Source organism: Phyllostomus discolor, chromosome 13 (assembly GCF_004126475.2).
Source record: "Phyllostomus discolor isolate MPI-MPIP mPhyDis1 chromosome 13, mPhyDis1.pri.v3, whole genome shotgun sequence".
NCBI lineage: Eukaryota > Metazoa > Chordata > Mammalia > Chiroptera > Phyllostomidae > Phyllostomus > Phyllostomus discolor.
The window spans coordinates 4,503,001-4,521,526 of NC_040915.2; the positions used below are offsets into that span (position 1 = coordinate 4,503,001).

Below are 18,526 nucleotides of genomic sequence, written 5' to 3' on the forward strand. Positions count from 1 at the left end.
CTGTTTTCCCAGGAGCCAGGATGGGCCTTATCTGTAGTTTCTGAAACAAAAGCTTTAGCCATATACATTACTTATGAGGCTTATAACTTTTTGCCTTAAACTAAAATTTTCCAGCTCTTGAGTCCCTTATCAGTAGCAGGCTGTGGAGCTGGGGGGAATGCTGAGAGAGGGTGTCAGGAAGGAGGAAACAACAGAAGAGAGGGCAGATGAGGTGAGGCCTTAGAAGGGGCCTTTGCCTTTGAGTTAGGATCGCTGAGGTCACTGGTGACTTCCAAAACAGCATTTCAGAAAAGGATGAGGGTGAAAGTTTGACTTCAGTGATCTCTGGAGGGCATAAGGAGAAAGGGGATGGAAGCAAATAATACTAGCAGCTTTGGAGTGGGGCTGTGGGAATAAGCTGGAGGAACATAGAGGACTGGGTTTTATTTGGAGGCAGAGGAATAACACCGAGTAAACTAGGAAGTTTTATTGTAAATGTGTTATTTGTTAAAAAAAAAAAAACCCCACAAAGAATAAATAAGGGGGAGGGGGCTATCGCTGGAAAGGTAGCTACAGAGGTTGATAGAAGACCACACTTCGGTGTGAGGGGGCAAGAGCTAGGGTCCAGACTCCAAATTTAGCTCGGCACAGAGCTGGGACAAGCCCGCACGCCGGCAACCTGATACTGTGGCCCGGACGCCAGACCCTTGCCCAGTGCTGGGTCGGCCTCAGACAGCAGCCGGGAGTGGCGGCCAGCTGGGCATGTGTGCCCACCTGTCCCAGCCCATTACCCACAACAGCTGACTGGGTCAAACCAGGGAGGCCTGGACCGGCCCGTGGAGGGGCTGAGCGAGGGGGCGACGGAGAGAGGGCGCTGCGGGCCAAGGCCGGTGATTGAGGGGTCCAGAAGCGGGGCGCAGAGCGCTGGGCCTCACTTGGATCCACTGGCTGCGCCGCCTGGCGCGCCTTCCACGCGCGCCTACCCGGCGGGTTTCCCAGCCCGGCGCGCCCTCAGTGCCAGTCTCCGCCCGCCCGTGCTGTCAGCCGCGCCCTTCCTTCCCGAGGGCGCCGAGAGGCCCGCCCCGGCCGCAGCGCTCCCAGCGGCGCACTGTCACGTCCCTGGCCTCCCCCGGGCCACCAGACTTCGGTGCGCTGAGCGCTCGCATGGCGGCGGTGGGGCCGCGGACTGGCCCCGGCTCTGGGGCCGAGGCCTTGGCACTGGCGGCAGAGCTGCAGGGCGAGGCGACGTGTTCCATCTGTCTGGAGCTCTTCCGAGAGCCCGTGTCCGTCGAGTGCGGCCACAGCTTCTGCCGCTCCTGCATCGCGCGCTGCTGGGAGCGCCCCGGCGCGGGGTCCGCCGCCGTCCCCCGCTTGCTGCCTTACCCGCTCCCCTGCCCGCAGTGCCGCGAGCCAGCGCGCCCGAGTCAGCTGAGGCCCAACCGGCAGCTGGCCGCGGTGGCCACGCTGCTGCGGCGCTTCAGCCTGCCCTCCGCTGCCCCGGGCGAGCGCGGTACCCAGGAGGCCGCGGCGGCGGCGGCGACTGGGTGCGCGCAGCACGGCGAGCCGCTCAAGCTCTACTGCCAGGACGACGGATGCGCCATATGCGTGGTGTGCGACCGCGCCCGCGAGCACCGCGAGCACGCGGTGGTACCGCTCGGTGAGGCTGTGCAGGAGGCTAAGGTGAGCGCCGGCCCCACTCCTGCGGGTCCCCGAGACCCCGCGTCTCCTCCTGCCTTCCCGCGCCCGCAATGCAGATGACCCGCATCCATGCAGACAGGAGGATCAGGGGAGCCCTTGTCTCTTTTCTCTTGCTCAGCACTAGCTCCGGGGCTGAGTGTGGCTGTCCCTCTGTCACCCCCACACCACCGATACCCCCGAATCCTCCTCTAGGCTGGATAGCCTGGGCGATGTCCCACAGGCTTGGCGATTTTCGTTCCGTCCGTCCCCGTCCTCTAGCGGCGACTTGGGCAAACTCACACGCCCACTGCCCCAACTCTCAGCTGTTTCTCCGAGCCGGACGACCTTCCCAAGAGGTCGGGAAAGGGTGGGTGGCTCCAGGGTTGAGGAGAGCAAGGAGACAGCCGTCTGGGCTGTATCAAAGCTGTCGATCCTAGGCTCCTGACTTTCCTGCCTCCTTGCTGGGGCCTCAGCTGAGGTGTGTGGAGGCCTCTAGCACACAGTCCCAACTTTCTTCGCTTCCTACACTGCTCCAATCCTTCCATACAGAGGGATATCTGATGGTGGGGAGGAGAACAAGAGAGAAGACAAGCTATTCTGGGCTGCTGGGAGTGGGAGGAGCCTGTATTTCAGCCCGAATGGTGCACTGGTGGTCGCCTTGGGGAAGTGAGACGCTTGGGCTTTTGGAGTTGCCCTGAAGTTGCCCTGTCCCCTTATGTGAAGTCCAAGCAGGCTGTTTCCATCCTGTCCAGAGATGGCTTCAACCTGGTCTCTTCGATGTGCAGGGCCTCCCCTTGCTCTTGGATGGCTCCTGGAAGTCACTGGGGTTTCCAGAGTCCTCTCCACACAGTATCTCCCTTCTCACCCTCTGGCAGGAGCTCCTAGAGTCCAGGCTGAAGGTCTTGAAGAGTGATCTGGAGGACTATGAGATGTTTCGTTCCACGGAAGAGAAGGAGGGCAAGGAGCTCCTGGTGAGTGGCCACCCCACCTCCAACAACAGAGGGCTACCCACCACCCTGGCTCTGTCTGGTGTGTGGTGTAGGAGTGTGTGCCAGAGGAATAACAGGGGTGGATTACAGAAAGATAATAGGATGCATATTATAGAGGGTGAATGTATCCTTTATTAAAAACCAGAGCTTTTTATTTAAAGACTATTTTTAGAGATACAGGAAGGGAGGCAGAAAGAGAGGGAGAGAAACATTGACGTGTGAGAGGAACATAGATCGGTTGGCTCCTCCCACGTCCCCAAGTAGGGACCTGGCTCACAACCGAGGCGCCTGTCCTGACTGGGAATCAAACTGGCAACCTTTTCATTTGCAGCCAGTCTTTCAACCCACTGAGTCACACCAACCAGGGCAAAACCAGAACTGTTAAAAGTCAATGGAAGTGCTAAAATAATCCTTCTAGAACAGTTGGCTAAAACTGAAACTGTCCCAGTGAATCAGGATATATAATCATTTTAACAATACATGACACCCCAATTAGGGCCTTGGAGCATCTTGTAATTAAATGCAAGTGAAAACATAAATACAGTAAATAGCTTCATGTTAGCCCAGGGCATTTTTGCCACCAAAAGAGTTATGAAAAAGCTTTTTTTCATTTTTAGAGTTTTTTTAGGCTTTGAAATCGGGCCAAGGGTAAGGAAGCTTAGAGGGTGTCAGAGCTGCTGAGGGCAGGAGGTCTGGCGATGGGTTTCCAGCAGCCCCCGCTGCTAGCCCAGTGTGCCCAGCGCCCCCTGGTGGGTAGGAATGCTATTTTGTCTTCTTTACAGTGGATCACGGAAGTGAAATGGGGCTCATTTTGATTAAGACAGGCAACGTGGATCACCGACTATAATTCTCTACCTCGCAAATTCAGTCCTTAGTTCAATAAATAGGTGTTAAAAGAGTGAAAGGAACTACTAGGGTCTGTTAGGACAGGGCCAGTCAGTTTTGGAGTTGGGAATTGCAGGTACTTGAAGACTCTTCTGTCTTCAAAGTTGAGAGAGGGTGGTATGGAGGGGAAAACCCTGACTTCAGGCGTTCCTTTCCTGACCCTCAACTGCACCTGGTTCCAATGTACAACTGGTCATTCACTTCCCTTCCCACGGAAGAGCTAAACACTCATCTCCAGACTTCCACCCTGCCCTCCTGGGTAAATTGTTAATCATGTGGCTCTTCCATCCATACTCAGAGGGACTCCCACAGCGTGGCAGCTTCATGGTGGGACTCCACCCACCATGACACTGCTTAGCCCCTTCCACTCAGTCCTCGGCCAATTCACCACCCCTCTGGCCCACACGTGGTTTAGAATTACAAAATACATGCTTAATGAAACAATAGAGGTGGAGGACAACCCTTGTTGCATGATAACAAAGGGAATGAATACTTTTATTAAAAAATGCTCTTACTCTTTAGGAGTGCTTCTCAACTGGGAACAATTTTGGCCCTCAGGACATTTGGCAATGTCTGACGATATTTCCCATTGTCAATCAACACTTGGGCAGAAGTGCTACTGGCATTTAGTGGTAGAGGCCAGGGTGCTCAGATTAAGCATCCTCAATGCACAGGACAGCCCTCCACCACAAAAAATTATCTGGTCCCAAATGTCAGTAATGAAGAGGTTGGGAAACCCTGATTTAGAGTATTTTGGCTAATATTGTTCCACTTGTGTTATTACCTTGGGAAACAGTATGATAAAATTGCAAGAAATTCAGATTCTGAGGTCAGACTCTCCGGGTTAGACTCCTGGCTTCCCACTTACTGGTGACGTGAACCCACCTCATTGGTTTGAGTGACTCTTAACTCACGTGAAGCGCCCCAGGCTGCAGCTGCCTGCTTGCCCAGTGTCCTGGTGATGAAGGCCCTGGGGGAGCTGTAGCCTGAACCCAGGTTTCCTGACCTCAAAATCCACTCACAGTCTCCTCTTCCAGCCATCCTTTAAACCTTAGAAGTTTAAAGAAGGGGAACTGTGACAGCAGAGCTTGTCCTGGAGGAACAGAATCCTTCTCCCTTCTCATTAGCCATGGGAGGCCTTGCTTGTTATGTCATGTGCGGTCCCTCCCACATACTCATGTAAAGAATCCAAGGACCAGGAACATGAGCCTGTGTCTGGAAACACAGGAGTGAAAAATCCTGTGGGTAATATAATGGAAATAATAGAATGTGAAGCCTGCACACAATGTAGTCTCACTTGGGTCATGTGGGTGTGCTGCTACCTCTGGTCATTGGTGTTATTTTCCTTCCTTCTTGCGATTTTTCTGCAACTCCCAGATTATGTATAATGAGCATGTGTTATCTTCATGGCTGCTAAAGAGAAATGGTGCTCTAATATGAAGTAAAGTGAGGAGTGGAAGTTGGAGGACAGATGAGTGTTAAAAAATTCAACTTAGTGCATTTTAAAGGTCTTACTGGCTTTATTCAGTGACTGATGAATTACTAATGTAACAGATAGAAAAGATCCCTAAAGAGCTGTATAAGGCAAGATATTTTATAAGCAGAGAAAGCAGGAACAAGGAAATTGCAAAAAAACCTGGACTGATTATTGCAAGGTTACTTTCCCTATACGGGATGGCAGATTACTGAACAAAGGCAATTCCTGATTGGCTGGCTTAAGATTCCATTTCTGGGAGAGCAGAAACTATAATGAAGTCTGGTGATATGGGTCTGGGCATAAGTGACTCCATTTCGATAGTGTTTTCTTGAATTTAACACATAATAAATGAGTTTGGAGAAGAGAATGTGACCTCAGTTTAATCTTTATAGTGGCCCCAGGAGGCACTGAGTCATTCCTCCCACTTTTCAAATGAGGAAACCATTGCCCTGAGTAGTTCTCAGGCAAGTTTAAAGTTGCCCTATGTTGGTAGGAGAGCCCAGGTATAAAGGAACATGTGGCCACATCTGTGACTGGAGAAGCAAGAACATGTGTTGAAGCTGCTGTGAGCTCAGAGTTGGAATATTTAAATTAGAGCCTGTGCAGAGTGTACACATGTGGGTGACCCTGTGACCTCTGAGCAGTGTGGTGGATGGAGCCCTGCCCTGTGGGATGGCTCCAGGCTCCTGTCCAAATGCCAAGTCTTGATGCCCATGTCCCCTCGCCTCTCCAACTTCTCCTCTCCTGAGACAGAAGCAGATGGCTGCTGAGCGAGAGAAGGTGGGGGCCGAGTTTCAGGCACTGCGGGCCTTCCTGGTGGAGCAGGAGGGCCGACTCCTGGGCCGTCTGGAGGAGCTGTCCCGGGAGGTGACACAGAAGCAGAATGAGAACCTGGCCCAGCTTGGGGGCGAGATCACCCAGCTATCCAAGCTCAGCAGCCAGATCCAGGAGACAGCACGAAAGCCTGACCTTGACTTTCTCCAGGTGAGTCTGGCTACCCAGGACTTTTGAGTCTTTATCCTAAGGCGCTGTGAAGGCAGTGAGAACAGAGTCAGATCATGAGAATTTAGTGGACTCACAAAATCTGGAGCCAAAAAGGACCGGAGAGAGGTGCCCTGATTCTCCTGGGATTAGAGGTCTAAAGAGCTATGATAAAACTTTCCTAGCCATGAGTAACAATAATATATCCTACATCATATTTCAGTGTATATGTACTTGAGACAAAAGTCTTCGAAAATAGCACCTTTACCAATGTGATGCACTTTGATATTTTCTATTCTATTTTATTTCATTAAAAAATAGTAACAATCTACTATCACAAATGGGTCAAGAACAGTCATATAAAAGACACTGGTTGGAATGGGCAGTTGCTGCATAAAGGCTAAAACTTGTCTCTGTGGTGTGGAGAGCAGAGACAACCCTGGGCCCCAGCATGTGGCTCCAGTGATGATTCTGTAATGACAGGAGCATTTGCAGACTGTGGGCAGGTAGGGGTCTGCTATGTTGACAAGACGCCCAGCTGCCACCACAGCAGGAAGACCATCAGGGCCCACGCAGGCAGCAGATAAGCAGAGACACCTGCGTATTGCTTGTTTCTCTGGAAGTGGGGCAGGGTGCGGTTGTATTTTTTTCAAAGGTGTTGATTTGGTTTGCTTTCATCTTTCTTTTCAGGAATTCAAAAACACAATAAGCAGGTGAGTGGACCTGAGTAGTTCCTTGGCCTCCTCTAAGCTGGTTCTTTTTTTCCACTGCGTGCTCTCTTCATTTTCCTCCCCCAGCTTCTCACCTTCTGATTCCCCACTGCCCTACCTGGTACCTTCTGAGGCAGCCGTCCCGTCCATCGGGATCACCTGATCATGGTTATGGGCATCAGATCAGGTTCTCCTCTTCTGCCTGTCTCCATCAAGAGGACCCCACCGTCCTAACTGTGGGAGTGGGACAGTGTTGGTGGGCCTTCCTCCTTGTCCTGCAGGTGCAGCAATGTGCCTGCCTCCAAGCCAAGCACAGTCTCTTCTGAGATGAAGAATAAAGTCTGGAATGTTTCCCTCAAGACCTTTGTCTTAAAGGGGCTACTCAAGAAGTTCAAAGGTAGGGCCCATGTGTGGGGGGCTGGGCCGTGAGATACCAGTGGCAGTGGTGTGGCTCTGGTGATTTGGGGTCCAAAGATGTGCCTTTTCAGAAGCTGTGTGAGAAGACCAGAGCTGGGGTGTGTGGTGGCTAATTTATTCAGGTGCCCCCAGGGCACAAAGTTCCCCTGGGGGCAGACAGGCTGGAGGGACACTGGGGACAGAAAGAGGGGTGAGGAAGGAGATCTCAGCTCTGACCAGCACCAGGGCAAAGCTGGACAGGGAAAACCAGACTACTGCCTCTCCCGCCCCACACTGGGCCCAGTGCCCCTAGCCTATCTGGGGTGGTAAGTGAGCCACGGGGGCCATGAATATGTCAGAGGAGGTGGTGTCGCTGCCATGGCCAGACAGACAATCTCCTGTCATTCACGCACACCCTACTTTGTTTCTCCTCCTCAGAGGATCTTCGAGAAGAGCTGGAGAAAGAGGAGAAAGGTACAAGGATTGTGCTGATAGCGAGAACGAGCTCGTTTTTGGCTATGTAGAGAATTCCCTCCCTGCTGGTGACTGTGTCTATGGGCTTTGAGTGTGGTTGCTTCCTTCTGCCCGCCGACCTCCTCAGCCCTGCCCCCTCCCCCCCTCATCTCAAGCGCTGACTCCCTCAGGCCACAGTGGGGCCTGTAGACCACGGTCCACAGCAGGAGTGCCCTGTGGCTTAGGATACTTAGATTGGGGAAGGCTAGTTGGCCTCTCTCCCCTGTCCTCTCTCCCAACTGAGACCTCACACTGAGACCTTTTCTGGGGACTGGGGCTGTGTGCATGGGGAGGGCTGAGGGGAAGCTGGAGGAATCTGAGGACCAGGCAGGAGGTGGTTCTTACTCTTGCAGAGCTCTGGGGTGAGTGGGATCCAATGCCATAAGGAGGGCTAAGCCATAAGGAGGGCTAAGTCAGACTTTTCTTGGGCAGAATCTAAACCAGCTGGGCAAGACCACGTCCCTCCTCGGCTGGAACCCTGCACCAGGCCCTCTCACTCAGTGAAGGCTGCACTTCTCACAGTGATCTTCCAGGCCCCAGGGGGTCTGGCCTCACTGCATCCCATGCCCTCCCCACCCCTGTCCCCTGCTCCCCACCCCCACCCCCACCCCCACCCCCACCCCCATGCACTCTGCTCCTCCTGGAATGCACCCAGCACACACTCACCTGGGCCTGGAACATGCTTCACCAGACAGCGCCTATCTGGTTTCTTTCTTTTTCTTTTAAGATTTTATTTATTTATTTTTAGAGAGGGAAGGGAGGGAGAAAGAGAGAGAGAAAGAAACATCAATGTGGGGTTGCTGGGGGCCGTGGCCCACAACACAGGCATGTGCCCTGACTGGGAATTGAACCTGCGATACTTTGGTTCACAGCCCGTGCTCAATCCACTGAGCTACGCCAGCCAGGGCTATAGCTGGTTTCTTCACCTTCTGTATGTCTTTGCTTAAATGCACCTATTCAGCTAGGCCTTCCCTGGGTCTTCTAGTTGAAATCACAGCTTGCTGTCCTGATCACCTCTTATTTTCTTTTTTTTTTATAAATCACATATTGTCTATTCTCCCCTCCCCTGTGAAAGGAAGATTCAGTGGGGCTGGGACTTCCAGGGCCTAGCATAGGCCTGGAACACTGCGGTGCTTACAAGTGTGCTTTTTTGAGCTGTTTAGTGTGGAAAACACTAAAGTAGAGAGATGAGCATAACAAATATTATGTACTCATAATATACCCTCGGTAATCTTCACTCACACTCCTACTCATTTCTCCTCACTGGATTATTTTGAAGCAAACCTCAGATATCATTTCCATAAATATCTCAGTATTTGATTTCTAAAGAGATAGACTTTGTAAAAAAAACAACCACAAAACCATCATAATTAGGAAAAAATTGATGATTCTTTCTAGTACCTAAGTGTTTGACATTCCTCAATTGTTTTTCCATTGGATTTGCCCATGTGTTTGAACTGGGATTCAAATCAGGTCCATACATTGCATTTGTTTGATTTCAGCAGGTACATGTTGGGAGGGGCCGGTGGGAATAAGGAGTAGGGGCTGTCCAAGGGGCCTGCCTGGGCCATCTCTCCCTGTCTCCCCCACTGCAGTGGAGTTGACCTTGGATCCTGACACTGCCAATCCCCGCCTCATCCTCTCTCTGGATCTTAAGAGCGTGCGCCTTGGACAACGAGCCCAGGACCTGCCCAGCCACCCACGTCGCTTTGATACCAACACCCGAGTGCTGGCGTCTTGCGGCTTCTCCTCTGGGCGGCACCACTGGGAGGTGGAAGTGGGCTCCCAGGATGGCTGGGCCTTTGGCGTGGCCCGTGAGAGCGTGCGCCGCAAGGGCCTCACACCCTTCACTCCCGAGGAGGGCGTCTGGGCGCTGCAGCTCAATGGCGGGCAGTACTGGGCTGTGACCAGCCCTGAGCGGACACCCCTCAGCTGCGGCCACCTGTCCCGTGTGAGGGTGGCGCTGGACCTGGAGGTGGGGGCCGTGTCCTTCTACGCCACTGAGGACATGCGCCACCTCTACACCTTTCGTGTCAAGTTCCAAGAGCGTGTGTTCCCCCTTTTCTCTGTCTGCTCCACTGGCACCTACTTGCGAATCTGGCCTTGAGGGACATTGCAGGCCTCCCAGAGAGGGGGCAGTCAGTCAAGGGTGAACGCATTCTCCTGGCTGCCCATGGGAAGGAATGTTGTTCTCCACTGGAGCTGCCTGGTCACCTTGGGTCTGCCCTTCCCTCTCCTGCCACAGGTTGCCTTAGAGAGGCTTCTGGAGACCCAGCTGCAGAGGCATGAGACTGCAAGGTGGGAAAGAAGCCCCTGTGTTCAACTGAGCAGAGGAAGGGATGCTTTGGATCCCCAGGCCTGTCCCCTACCTGTTGTTCTGGCATGCAAATTTGGTTCCAGCTGTGAGGAGGTGGAAGCCTATGAGCACTGGAGCCCCATGTTGACAGGGGTGCTTCCTTTCACCAGGGCTTACTGCCTAGACTCAGCAAGACCTCTGGCTCCCTGGAACAACACCAAACCCTGGTCCTGTGCTGTCTCAGTTCCAAGGGCAATGTTTGGGGCCAGGCCAAGTACGTTCATGATCACTTCTGTTTTGCCTTCTTGTCAACTGTCAGCTCTGCCTTCAGAGACCTGAATCCAGCTGGCCTGACCAATCATCCACTCAGGGAGGAGCCTCCCAGCTCCGAGGACAGTCTGGGTCAGAGCTGGAAGGAGACCCTTGACCTGTGCATGAGGGAATAGCTCCAGACAACATTCTGTAGGCATGGCTACCCTCTAAGACCCCTAAACTGATGATACAGAGTGATATGTCCATCCTTAGCCACAGTGCTAACCACGTGTTCTCACAGATACCTAAATCCCTCTCAAGTGCCAAAGTACAGTCTTTCTGGGTAAGGAGACCAAAGGTTCTGGAATTTTGAAACACAGGAGAGCACATATAATTTTACAGATGTAACTAACACAAGCATGGAAATGCAGAGCACAAACATGCCCCTGACAGATTCTTTCTGGAACTTGCCAAATGTATGCTAACAGCAGAGGACCCTGGTGCCAAGGCTAGCTCGGCCTGTGCCCTGGTGGTTGCTATCACCTTGGCTAATTGTTCACCAGCTTCTTTTAGGCTAGGCTTCTGGGAGGGTGGTAGTGGGCTCTTCCTTGCTTAGTGCTCCCCAGGGAAGGGAGATGAAAATGGAAATACAGATTGTGAGCTTATTTCTACAGTGGCTTAGCTCATTCTTGACTTTCCTAGTTTGAATGCAAGAGCACAAGTATGAGCAGGGAGTTCTGCCAGCCGAGGTGAGCAAGTGTGCTTCTGTGTGTGAGAAATGCGCACACATGTGTTTATATCAGATTGTGGGGACAGAGGGATGTGTAGATCTTGGAGGGGGCATGTATGAGCACATGCATAGGGTTTAGGTGTTGAAACAGACCTAGTGCAATTAGGTCATACCCTATTATTGACTTGTGGTTAAGTATTAGCCACCCCATAGTTAGGTGATGGCCTTAGGTTTCCAACCTCACTAATGGGCTGCTTGGCTAGATGAAAGCCAGTTTCAGACCTAATTCTATCCTGCCTAGGTTGTTATGCAGATGCAGGGACAGTGACAGTCAAGTAGCCTGGCCTGCAAGAGTCATGGAGCTTCAGTGCTCTGTCCCTTAAGGTGTTTCAAGCACACTTTGCATACAGGGTTCTTCTAAGGCAGGCATGGCACTGTTCTGGAGGCGGACTGAGTGCACACAGCACCAGGCCATCAGAATCCAGTGTCCTACAGACTGGGGACAGGACCATTTAAGAGTTTAGCCTACAGCAGCATTCCAGAAGGTGAATTCTATGCCCTGTTCATACATGAAGTGTAGCTCTGGAACACTGTAGCCAGTCAAAGTATTTGACTACTACTGAATTCCACAAGGAAAACTCATTTTAACATTTATTTGCTAATTAAATGGCCTTTTGTTATCATCAAGCCCTAATGTTTTCTGGAATTGTATGACTTTTAAACTAGATATTACAATTATTCTTTATGTCATCTAGCAACTGTGCTAAAGTATTGTAACACATATTATGGGTCACAGAAGGTAGGGTGACTGGTGGGGCCCTGTAGGGCCAGGTCTGGGGACTGCAGGCACGGCTGTCTGTGTATATATTTTCAGCTTTTGTGTTTGTGAGTCTGTAAGAGTTTGTAGAACTACCGGTACAGAGATAGCTGTATCTCTGAAGAGCTGCAACAACAGTTACCTAACAGCTGCATGTGGAGGATGAGAGAAATGTTCTCTCTTGGTCACCAGGACAGCATGGTGACTTTGGGTGTCACAATGCTGGTGTGAGAGTATGTGTGCATGTCTGCATTTTTCTCTCCCTTCCTTTGGGCATCATAAAGTCTCCGAGATCTCTGGGCCTCTGAGAGCAAATACTGGCCTAACTTCGGCTCTTCTGATGCCACCCATTAGTCCCAGATCCTTGTGAGCTGCAGTGGTGAGAACCCAGGTTCTTGCCACTAGACTCTCACACAGGTAGCTCCTCCGTGTCCCAACTGGGTGTCCCCTAAGGGCCTGCTTTTGGCTTGGCCACCCAGGGACCAAAGTCATTGGGCCTTGTAGGGACCATAGGGCTGGTTGGGCAACCAGGCCAAACCTACCACCTACAGCTGCCACTTAACTGACCATTGCAGGGCTAGGGCTCCTGTCCCTCACCTGAGCTCTCGCCCTCTTTCCCTGTGCTCGGCCCCATGGGCCCTGTTACAGAACAAGTTCCCCAAGAGTCCAAGGTGGACCCTAAAGGTTGCCTTTTCCTAATTTGCTTAACGGAGCGGTAGTGGCTAAGGACCCTGGGCCCAGACCAAGTCCCTGGCCCAGCACTTCCTCACACCCATGCACTCTGATTTTTACACCACTCTCTCTCAGCTTCTCTCTCCTGATCCTCCCTACTGCTTCCTCAAGGCCAGCCTACCTTACCAGCCCCAGGCCCTGAATTCCCCTTAGGAGAGGCACATTGACATCCTTCCCCTAATTCCTCCCTCGCAGCCTTGACAGAGGACTACGACCCTCGCACACAGTAATCCGCAGGCCCTGCTCTCAACGGGTGTGACCCCGCAGAAGCGCGGAAGTCCGGGACCTCCGCTTGGATCCGCCCACCGGACGCCCGGCCCTCACAGGCTCAGCTTACTAGCTAAACGCGGGCCTTCCCCTGTAGGGCCCTCTCCCAGGATCCGAGGCTCCGCTTGCAGCACCAACACGTACAGACGCCTCAGGCTAAGCCGTGGCGGCTCGGCTGGACCCTCCAGGGCGCAGGAACGCGGATCCTAACTGTCAATTGCTTAACTTGCCAGCAAAATTGTTGTCTGCAGCTGTATGAAGACTGATTCACATCAACTACTTGTGCGCAGTAAGGGAGCTGGCAGTTGGCTCCATAGCTCAGGGGTTAGAGCACTGGTCTTGTAAACCAGGGGTCGCGAGTTCAAATCTCGCTGGGGCCTATTGTCGACTCTTTTTAATTTCCTCTGTTTTTTTCCTCCCCCCCTCCCACTTTAAACTGTAAGGTGGAAAACTGCAAAATGCGTAAGCCAACACAAATTCTGCCTTTCGTGGAGGCCAGACCCTGGTGAAGCTTCCTGTTCTTCGCCCTACAGGTGTCAGCCGCCCATCGCTTATCTTTGGAAGAGCTGTACCCACTGCGTCCTTGGCCCTGTGATCACAGGCTCCGGGGTTCCGCGCTCCTTCTCCCCCATGACCCCTGTCTCGACTCCTTCTGCGCACGTTCCTGGCGAGTTCGTGGCGGGTCTTTCCGTTTCCCTCCTGGGGCCAGGAGCGGGGGCAGGTTTTTCATTCTTTCTTCTTAGCTGAGTGGGGGTCCACTTGGTAAGGTCCCCTCCTGCCCCCTGGGCACCTACTGCTTTAGCTGGGAGGATGACTAAAAGTTCCGTTGGCCCTCGCAGTCTGGCTTCCATATATGAGGTGGCCTTCCCGTAGGGCAGGCACACAGGGGTCGATGAATCCCGGGAGCCCGGGGCCTAAAGTGGGGAGAGGGAAGCGGGTCCCCACTCCTCCACGCACCCCACCTACTCCATTCACCCCCTTCTCCGGAGTCTACACAGGTTTCCGCGAGTGATTCTCTCCTCTGGTACACCAGACCTGGGTTCTGTTTTCTATCCGCGAGCCGCTCTAGAACGCTCTCCCCACCCCCGGAATCAGGGGTGTCCCCACGTGGGGCTGCAAGTCGCTCAGGGCTTTTCAGAGGGTCCACTTTGGCTGGAGAGAAGGCTCCTGCGGTCTGGGGTCGTGCCTGCGAAGGCCGCAGCGCGTGGGCGCCCGAGAACTGCCTGCCGGGCAGCTACCCCCTCCATTGTTCACTGGAAGAACAGTGAACAGGGATTTAGGCTCATTTTGTACATTTGACTTCGTTAACAGCATAAATAAATAAATAAATAAATGTTAGAAGGTCAGCAGGTATTAGTTGTGTGGGGGTTTTGCTTGTTTGGCTGTTAAAAGAAAAAAAAAAAAACCGTGAATAGTAAAAAACCCAAAAGGCTCAAAGCGAATATGACACATTTATAGCCTTTAGGCTGGAAGTCATGGATGTGGATGATTATTTGCACTTTTCTTTAAATAATTACCTGGAGAAGAGAAGCAATAAGAAGCCTGCAATACGGAGGCGGAGAGCCAGGAGCGCCCACCTTACTTTTAGTGAACCCGAAGGGGCGCACTAGCCTCCAGGTCCCTCAGGAAGAGACCCAGGGCCGGAGCAGCCGGCGCAGAGGGCTTGTTACAGAACAGACCGCGGGGTTATGGGGTCTCTCCATATTCTTTGGATTCTTTGCCCACCACCAGGGAATTGGAATTACGGCTCTCAATGCCAGAGTTTGGTGAAAAGGAAAGGGACAATTTATTAAAAATTTATAGATTTAGAGTAATAACTTAATGTCTTTGATAAAATCCCAAAGTCCCTTAAAACACCCCAAAACTGTCCTTCCTTCCCCCCTTTGCCCAGTCAGGTCAATCAGGGATACCCTATTTCAGGGGGTGGAAAAAGTGGGAGTCAGAGGCTCGGCTAGCTCCCGGTTCTTCTCAGTAATCCGAGCTCAGCTGGCAGGCCTCTCGTGGTTCCCAGCACCATCAGCTGTGTGTCCTGATTTCCGGTTCTTAGTCCAAACCCATGTGGCACCTTCTCATGGCCCACTAGTAAGAGTCCTTTTGTTACAGAACAACGGGGGTGGGGGTGGGGGGTGGGGAAGGCAATATACTAGTTTCTGAAAGGAACTCCCAGGTTCGTTATGTCCGCGGCCTTATAGGAAAGACATCTCTTAATGCCAGAGATTCGTGAAAAGGAAAGGAATTGTTTATTTAATGCTATAGACTTAAAGTAGTGAACTAATGTCTTCATCAAAATCCCAAGTCCCTTAAAACACCCACAACCACACACAGTCCTTCCTTCCCCCTTTGTCCAGTCTGGGGTGCCGTATCTCAGGAAAAGAAATAGAACTCCAGGGCCCAGGCAGACCCTGGTTCTTCCCAGTAACCCCTCTCAGCTGGTAGGCCTCCCTCGGTTGCCGGCATCATCAGCTGTGTTCCTGGGATCTCTGCTAAAGCTGGTGGGTGGTGGTCCCTCCTTTCTAAAGCTATGGGTTCTCCACTCTGGCAAAGTCACGTGACTCTCCTTTCTATTGCCACAGCCGCGTGGTCCTCTCTGTACAATGGCCGAGGGAGACCCCACTCCCCCCAAACTGCATGACTCTCCCTGCAATGGCTGCCGCGTCTGTTTTTTTAAATCCCCGGGCCAATCTTCCTCTGCAGCCCCATTTCTGACTCCTCCCACAATTGCCTACACTTGCCAACACTCCCATATCCTTTCAGCTTTACTGGGCTGTCATCATGAGTCTGGGCAGGTGTGACCCTATGTCATGGAGCCAATCTTCTCCAATCTCTCACGCAGGCGCTGTAACTCGGGGGACCTGCCCCCTAGTTACGTCCTGGTGGGGAATTTACTTCCATTCCCCTGGCTCAGAGCCTGGCCACGGCTATTTAACATGTCTGTGCAACCAGTTAAAGGTTATAGATATGTTAAATGACCATGCCAGAGATTACCTGTTGTTTTGCAAAGCTATTGCTATGCAAAACAGCTCTCAATGGCCCTGCTCCATTTGTTCCTTCCCCCAACTCATACCTGAAGGGGAAGGGGTGAGGACATCTTAGTATTTCCTGGACACCTTGAGTTCTGGACCCTATTCCAAATCCCTATTTGGGCCCCCCCACTCTTGGCCACACTCTGTAACATTTTCACCCCTTTCCTTCCTGCATTGTCTCTCCTGCGTTATTCCCAACGGCTAAGAGAGAGCTCTGTATGTCTTGATTCCCTGCTCTCTGAGCCGATGGTGAAGAACCCCCAAAACCCTGTGGTTAGCCCGGGCCTGGGTTTTAACCCCCATGCCAATCTTCCTCTGCAACCCCATTTCCGACTCCTCCCACAATCGGCTACACCTGTCAGAACTCCCATATTTCTCCAGCCTTTCTTGGCTGCCATAGTTGGTCCTGGCAGGCGAGGTTCCAGGCGAAGAGCGGACCATCTCCAAGCTCTCACGCAAGGATGCGCTGTAAGGGGAGCTGCCTCCTCGCTACACTATGGGTTAAAGTCACTCCCATCTCCCTGGCTCAAAGCATGACCACAGCTACTTAACATATCTATGAAGCTAGCCAGCAGTTATGAAGCTGGCCAACTATTGATATGCATAATAACTATCAATGGCCCTGCTTCTTGTGTCTCATCCCCCAGTCCAGACTTGTGGGGGTGGGGATATCCTATATTTTTATATTTTCTGGACACTCGGGGTTTGGACCCTGTTTCAAATCCTTCGTTTGGGGGCCCCTGGCTGCAACCCATTACAGGCTGAGCAAGAGAGTGGAGAGTGTCAATGGAAGAAATTAGCACCTTTTTCCTTAGAGTAGGTCAACCACTTTGTGTCTCCTATACTGTTTTGCAACAGCCATCTGGTGGCACAAAATAAACCTTTGTGGGTGAATTTTGAGTGAATTGAGTGAATTTTGTGAATTTTACAGCAGGGAGTCAGAATTTGAGGTTTGAGTGAATTTTGTGAATTTTACAGCAGGGAATCAGAATCACTGTTTTACTCCTAAACAACAGTGCAATTAAACCCCTTTGAGGAGAGCAGGTCCGAGACCAGGGAGGAAGAGAGCGCCCGCACGGTCCCTGGTTCTCCAGGTAAGGGTGGCTGCACTAGGGCATTCTCAGGAGGGCGGAGGGCCAGAGTACCCACCAGTGCGCGCGCGCACTGGTGCCAGACGCTGGGAGCGGAGTTCTCTGTCATCTCATTTCTGCCTTACACTTGCTTACATTTCTCGAACGCTTTGCAAATAGGTATGTGTTGCTTGTAAAAATATTTTCATAAAACGATATAGAAAAGTCCCTCCCCTTTACCAGGCGCCCCACATGAAGAGACTACGCTGGATTTCATTTCGTCTGTCATCTGAGGACCAAGTCTGTACGTGTCCCCTCCGAGCCCGGAGCACGGTTCTCTCCAGGAGCCATACGGAACTCCCGGTCTCTGTGTCTGGTCTCTGGGCCTCCTGTCTTGCGTCTTATTTAGGCTCCCTTGGGACGAAACTTCCAGTCCCCAGAAGCGGAAGAATGTCCCTTCCTGCTCCTTGGGTAGCCCTAGCGATCAGGCCCTCATTTGGAGCCCAGGACATCTGAGAGGGGCCCAGAGGGACGTAACATTTGCACCGCGTGACCTACCTGCGTCTGAGAGTGAACGGCGGACGTGGAGATGGCTGAGAGGAATTGGACGAACGCAGGAAACACCAAAATCCAGAGAGGATTTTAATACATCAAAAATAAAAATCCATTTTCCTGGTGATGAAATTACTCCACAAAGAATTAAAGACTGAATTGTGAAGTGTTATGTCAGCTGGCTCGTTGGTCTAGGGGTATGATTCTCGCTTTGGGTGCGAGAGGTCCCGGGTTCAAATCCCGGACGAGCCCACTTTTTCTTTTCACAAAACAAAATTTTTTTTCTTGTACGAACAATTGTTGTCAGTTATAGATAGGATCGGTCCTTTCGCCGTTACGCAGATGTGGAGACACCATGACCAGGATAAGCTTTTCTACCAACCAATAGTGAAACTGCAAGGAGCTTTGTAAGCGTTTCCGTAGTGTAGTGGTTATCACGTTCGCCTAACACGCGAAAGGTCCCCGGTTCGAAACCGGGCGGAAACAGGCTGATGGTATGGTATATTTTTTCTTCTACTACTTGAAAATTATTACGCTGGGGTAAATTTGGAAATCTGTGAGACAAAGTAGGGCCCAGTTCAGGACATCGCCTCATATCCTTCTGGTTACAGAGATGTCTTGTCTTCATTCCTGATTTCCTGCCTCAGCCACAGGCACCTGTGCAGATCTTAATTACATCACTTCATTTTTGGTCAGAAACACCTGTGAGCAAGGAGACTGCATCAAGTCCGTCTACTTTACAGCCACACGCTGTAAACGGAGTACTAAATCCCGAGTGAGGGCAGCACCTCCCGCTGGAGTTCAATTCATATTCTTCTTTTGCTATGCATGGAGAGAAGAGTTTATGGAAGGATAAAAGAGCTGGCAGCGGTGGGATTCGAACCCACGCCTCCGAAGAGACTGGAGCCTTAATCCAGCGCCTTAGACCGCTCGGCCACGCTACCTCACTGAAAGAAGCGATTTGGGTGTCTTTTTTCAATGTTGATAAAGTCCCCAGCAGCCTCACGAAAATTTCCTTGTACGTATGGAATTTTAAACAAAGAACAATAACGCAAAGGGGTGTGTGTGTGTGTGCAGGGGTACTTTTAAAGAAATAAACCGAAGTTTATTTAAACGTACTTTTGGATAGTTGTCCACAACTCCTTATAAGAAGCTTCAGATGACTTTAAAAAGACCGTTT

At 51.7% G+C, this 18,526-nt stretch overlaps 1 protein-coding gene and 4 non-coding genes across 7 annotated transcripts; 4 read left to right on the forward strand and 1 right to left on the reverse strand.

Moving 5' to 3' along the window:
- Positions 1-744: 744 nt before the first annotated feature.
- TRIM7 (tripartite motif containing 7) lies at positions 745-11,572 on the forward strand. 3 transcript variants are annotated; one of them, XM_036014949.1, is made up of 9 exons: positions 745-1,659; positions 2,532-2,627; positions 5,761-5,991; positions 6,679-6,701; positions 6,980-7,095; positions 7,533-7,568; positions 9,203-9,378; positions 9,853-10,054; positions 10,216-11,572. In XM_036014949.1, the coding sequence occupies exons 1-9, from the start codon at positions 1,144-1,146 to the stop codon at positions 10,347-10,349; spliced, it is 1,530 nt and encodes a 509-aa protein (XP_035870842.1). In that variant the 5' UTR covers positions 745-1,143; the 3' UTR covers positions 10,350-11,572. The 3 variants fall into 3 exon arrangements, with proteins under 3 accessions (XP_035870842.1, XP_035870841.1, XP_028384633.1); XM_036014948.1 differs by having other exon boundaries at positions 9,853-11,572; XM_028528832.2 differs by lacking the exon at positions 10,216-11,572 and having other exon boundaries at positions 9,203-9,986.
- Positions 11,573-13,008: 1,436 nt separating this feature from the next.
- On the forward strand, positions 13,009-13,081 carry TRNAT-UGU. The gene has a single exon. It is a non-coding gene; the product is annotated as a tRNA-Thr (tRNA).
- A 4,445-nt stretch (positions 13,082-17,526) lies between these two features.
- TRNAP-UGG lies at positions 17,527-17,598 on the forward strand. The gene has a single exon. It is a non-coding gene; the product is annotated as a tRNA-Pro (tRNA).
- A 161-nt stretch (positions 17,599-17,759) lies between these two features.
- On the forward strand, positions 17,760-17,832 carry TRNAV-AAC. The gene has a single exon. It is a non-coding gene; the product is annotated as a tRNA-Val (tRNA).
- Positions 17,833-18,208: 376 nt separating this feature from the next.
- Positions 18,209-18,290, reverse strand: TRNAL-AAG. The gene has a single exon. It is a non-coding gene; the product is annotated as a tRNA-Leu (tRNA).
- Between the last annotated feature and the right edge of the window lie 236 nt (positions 18,291-18,526).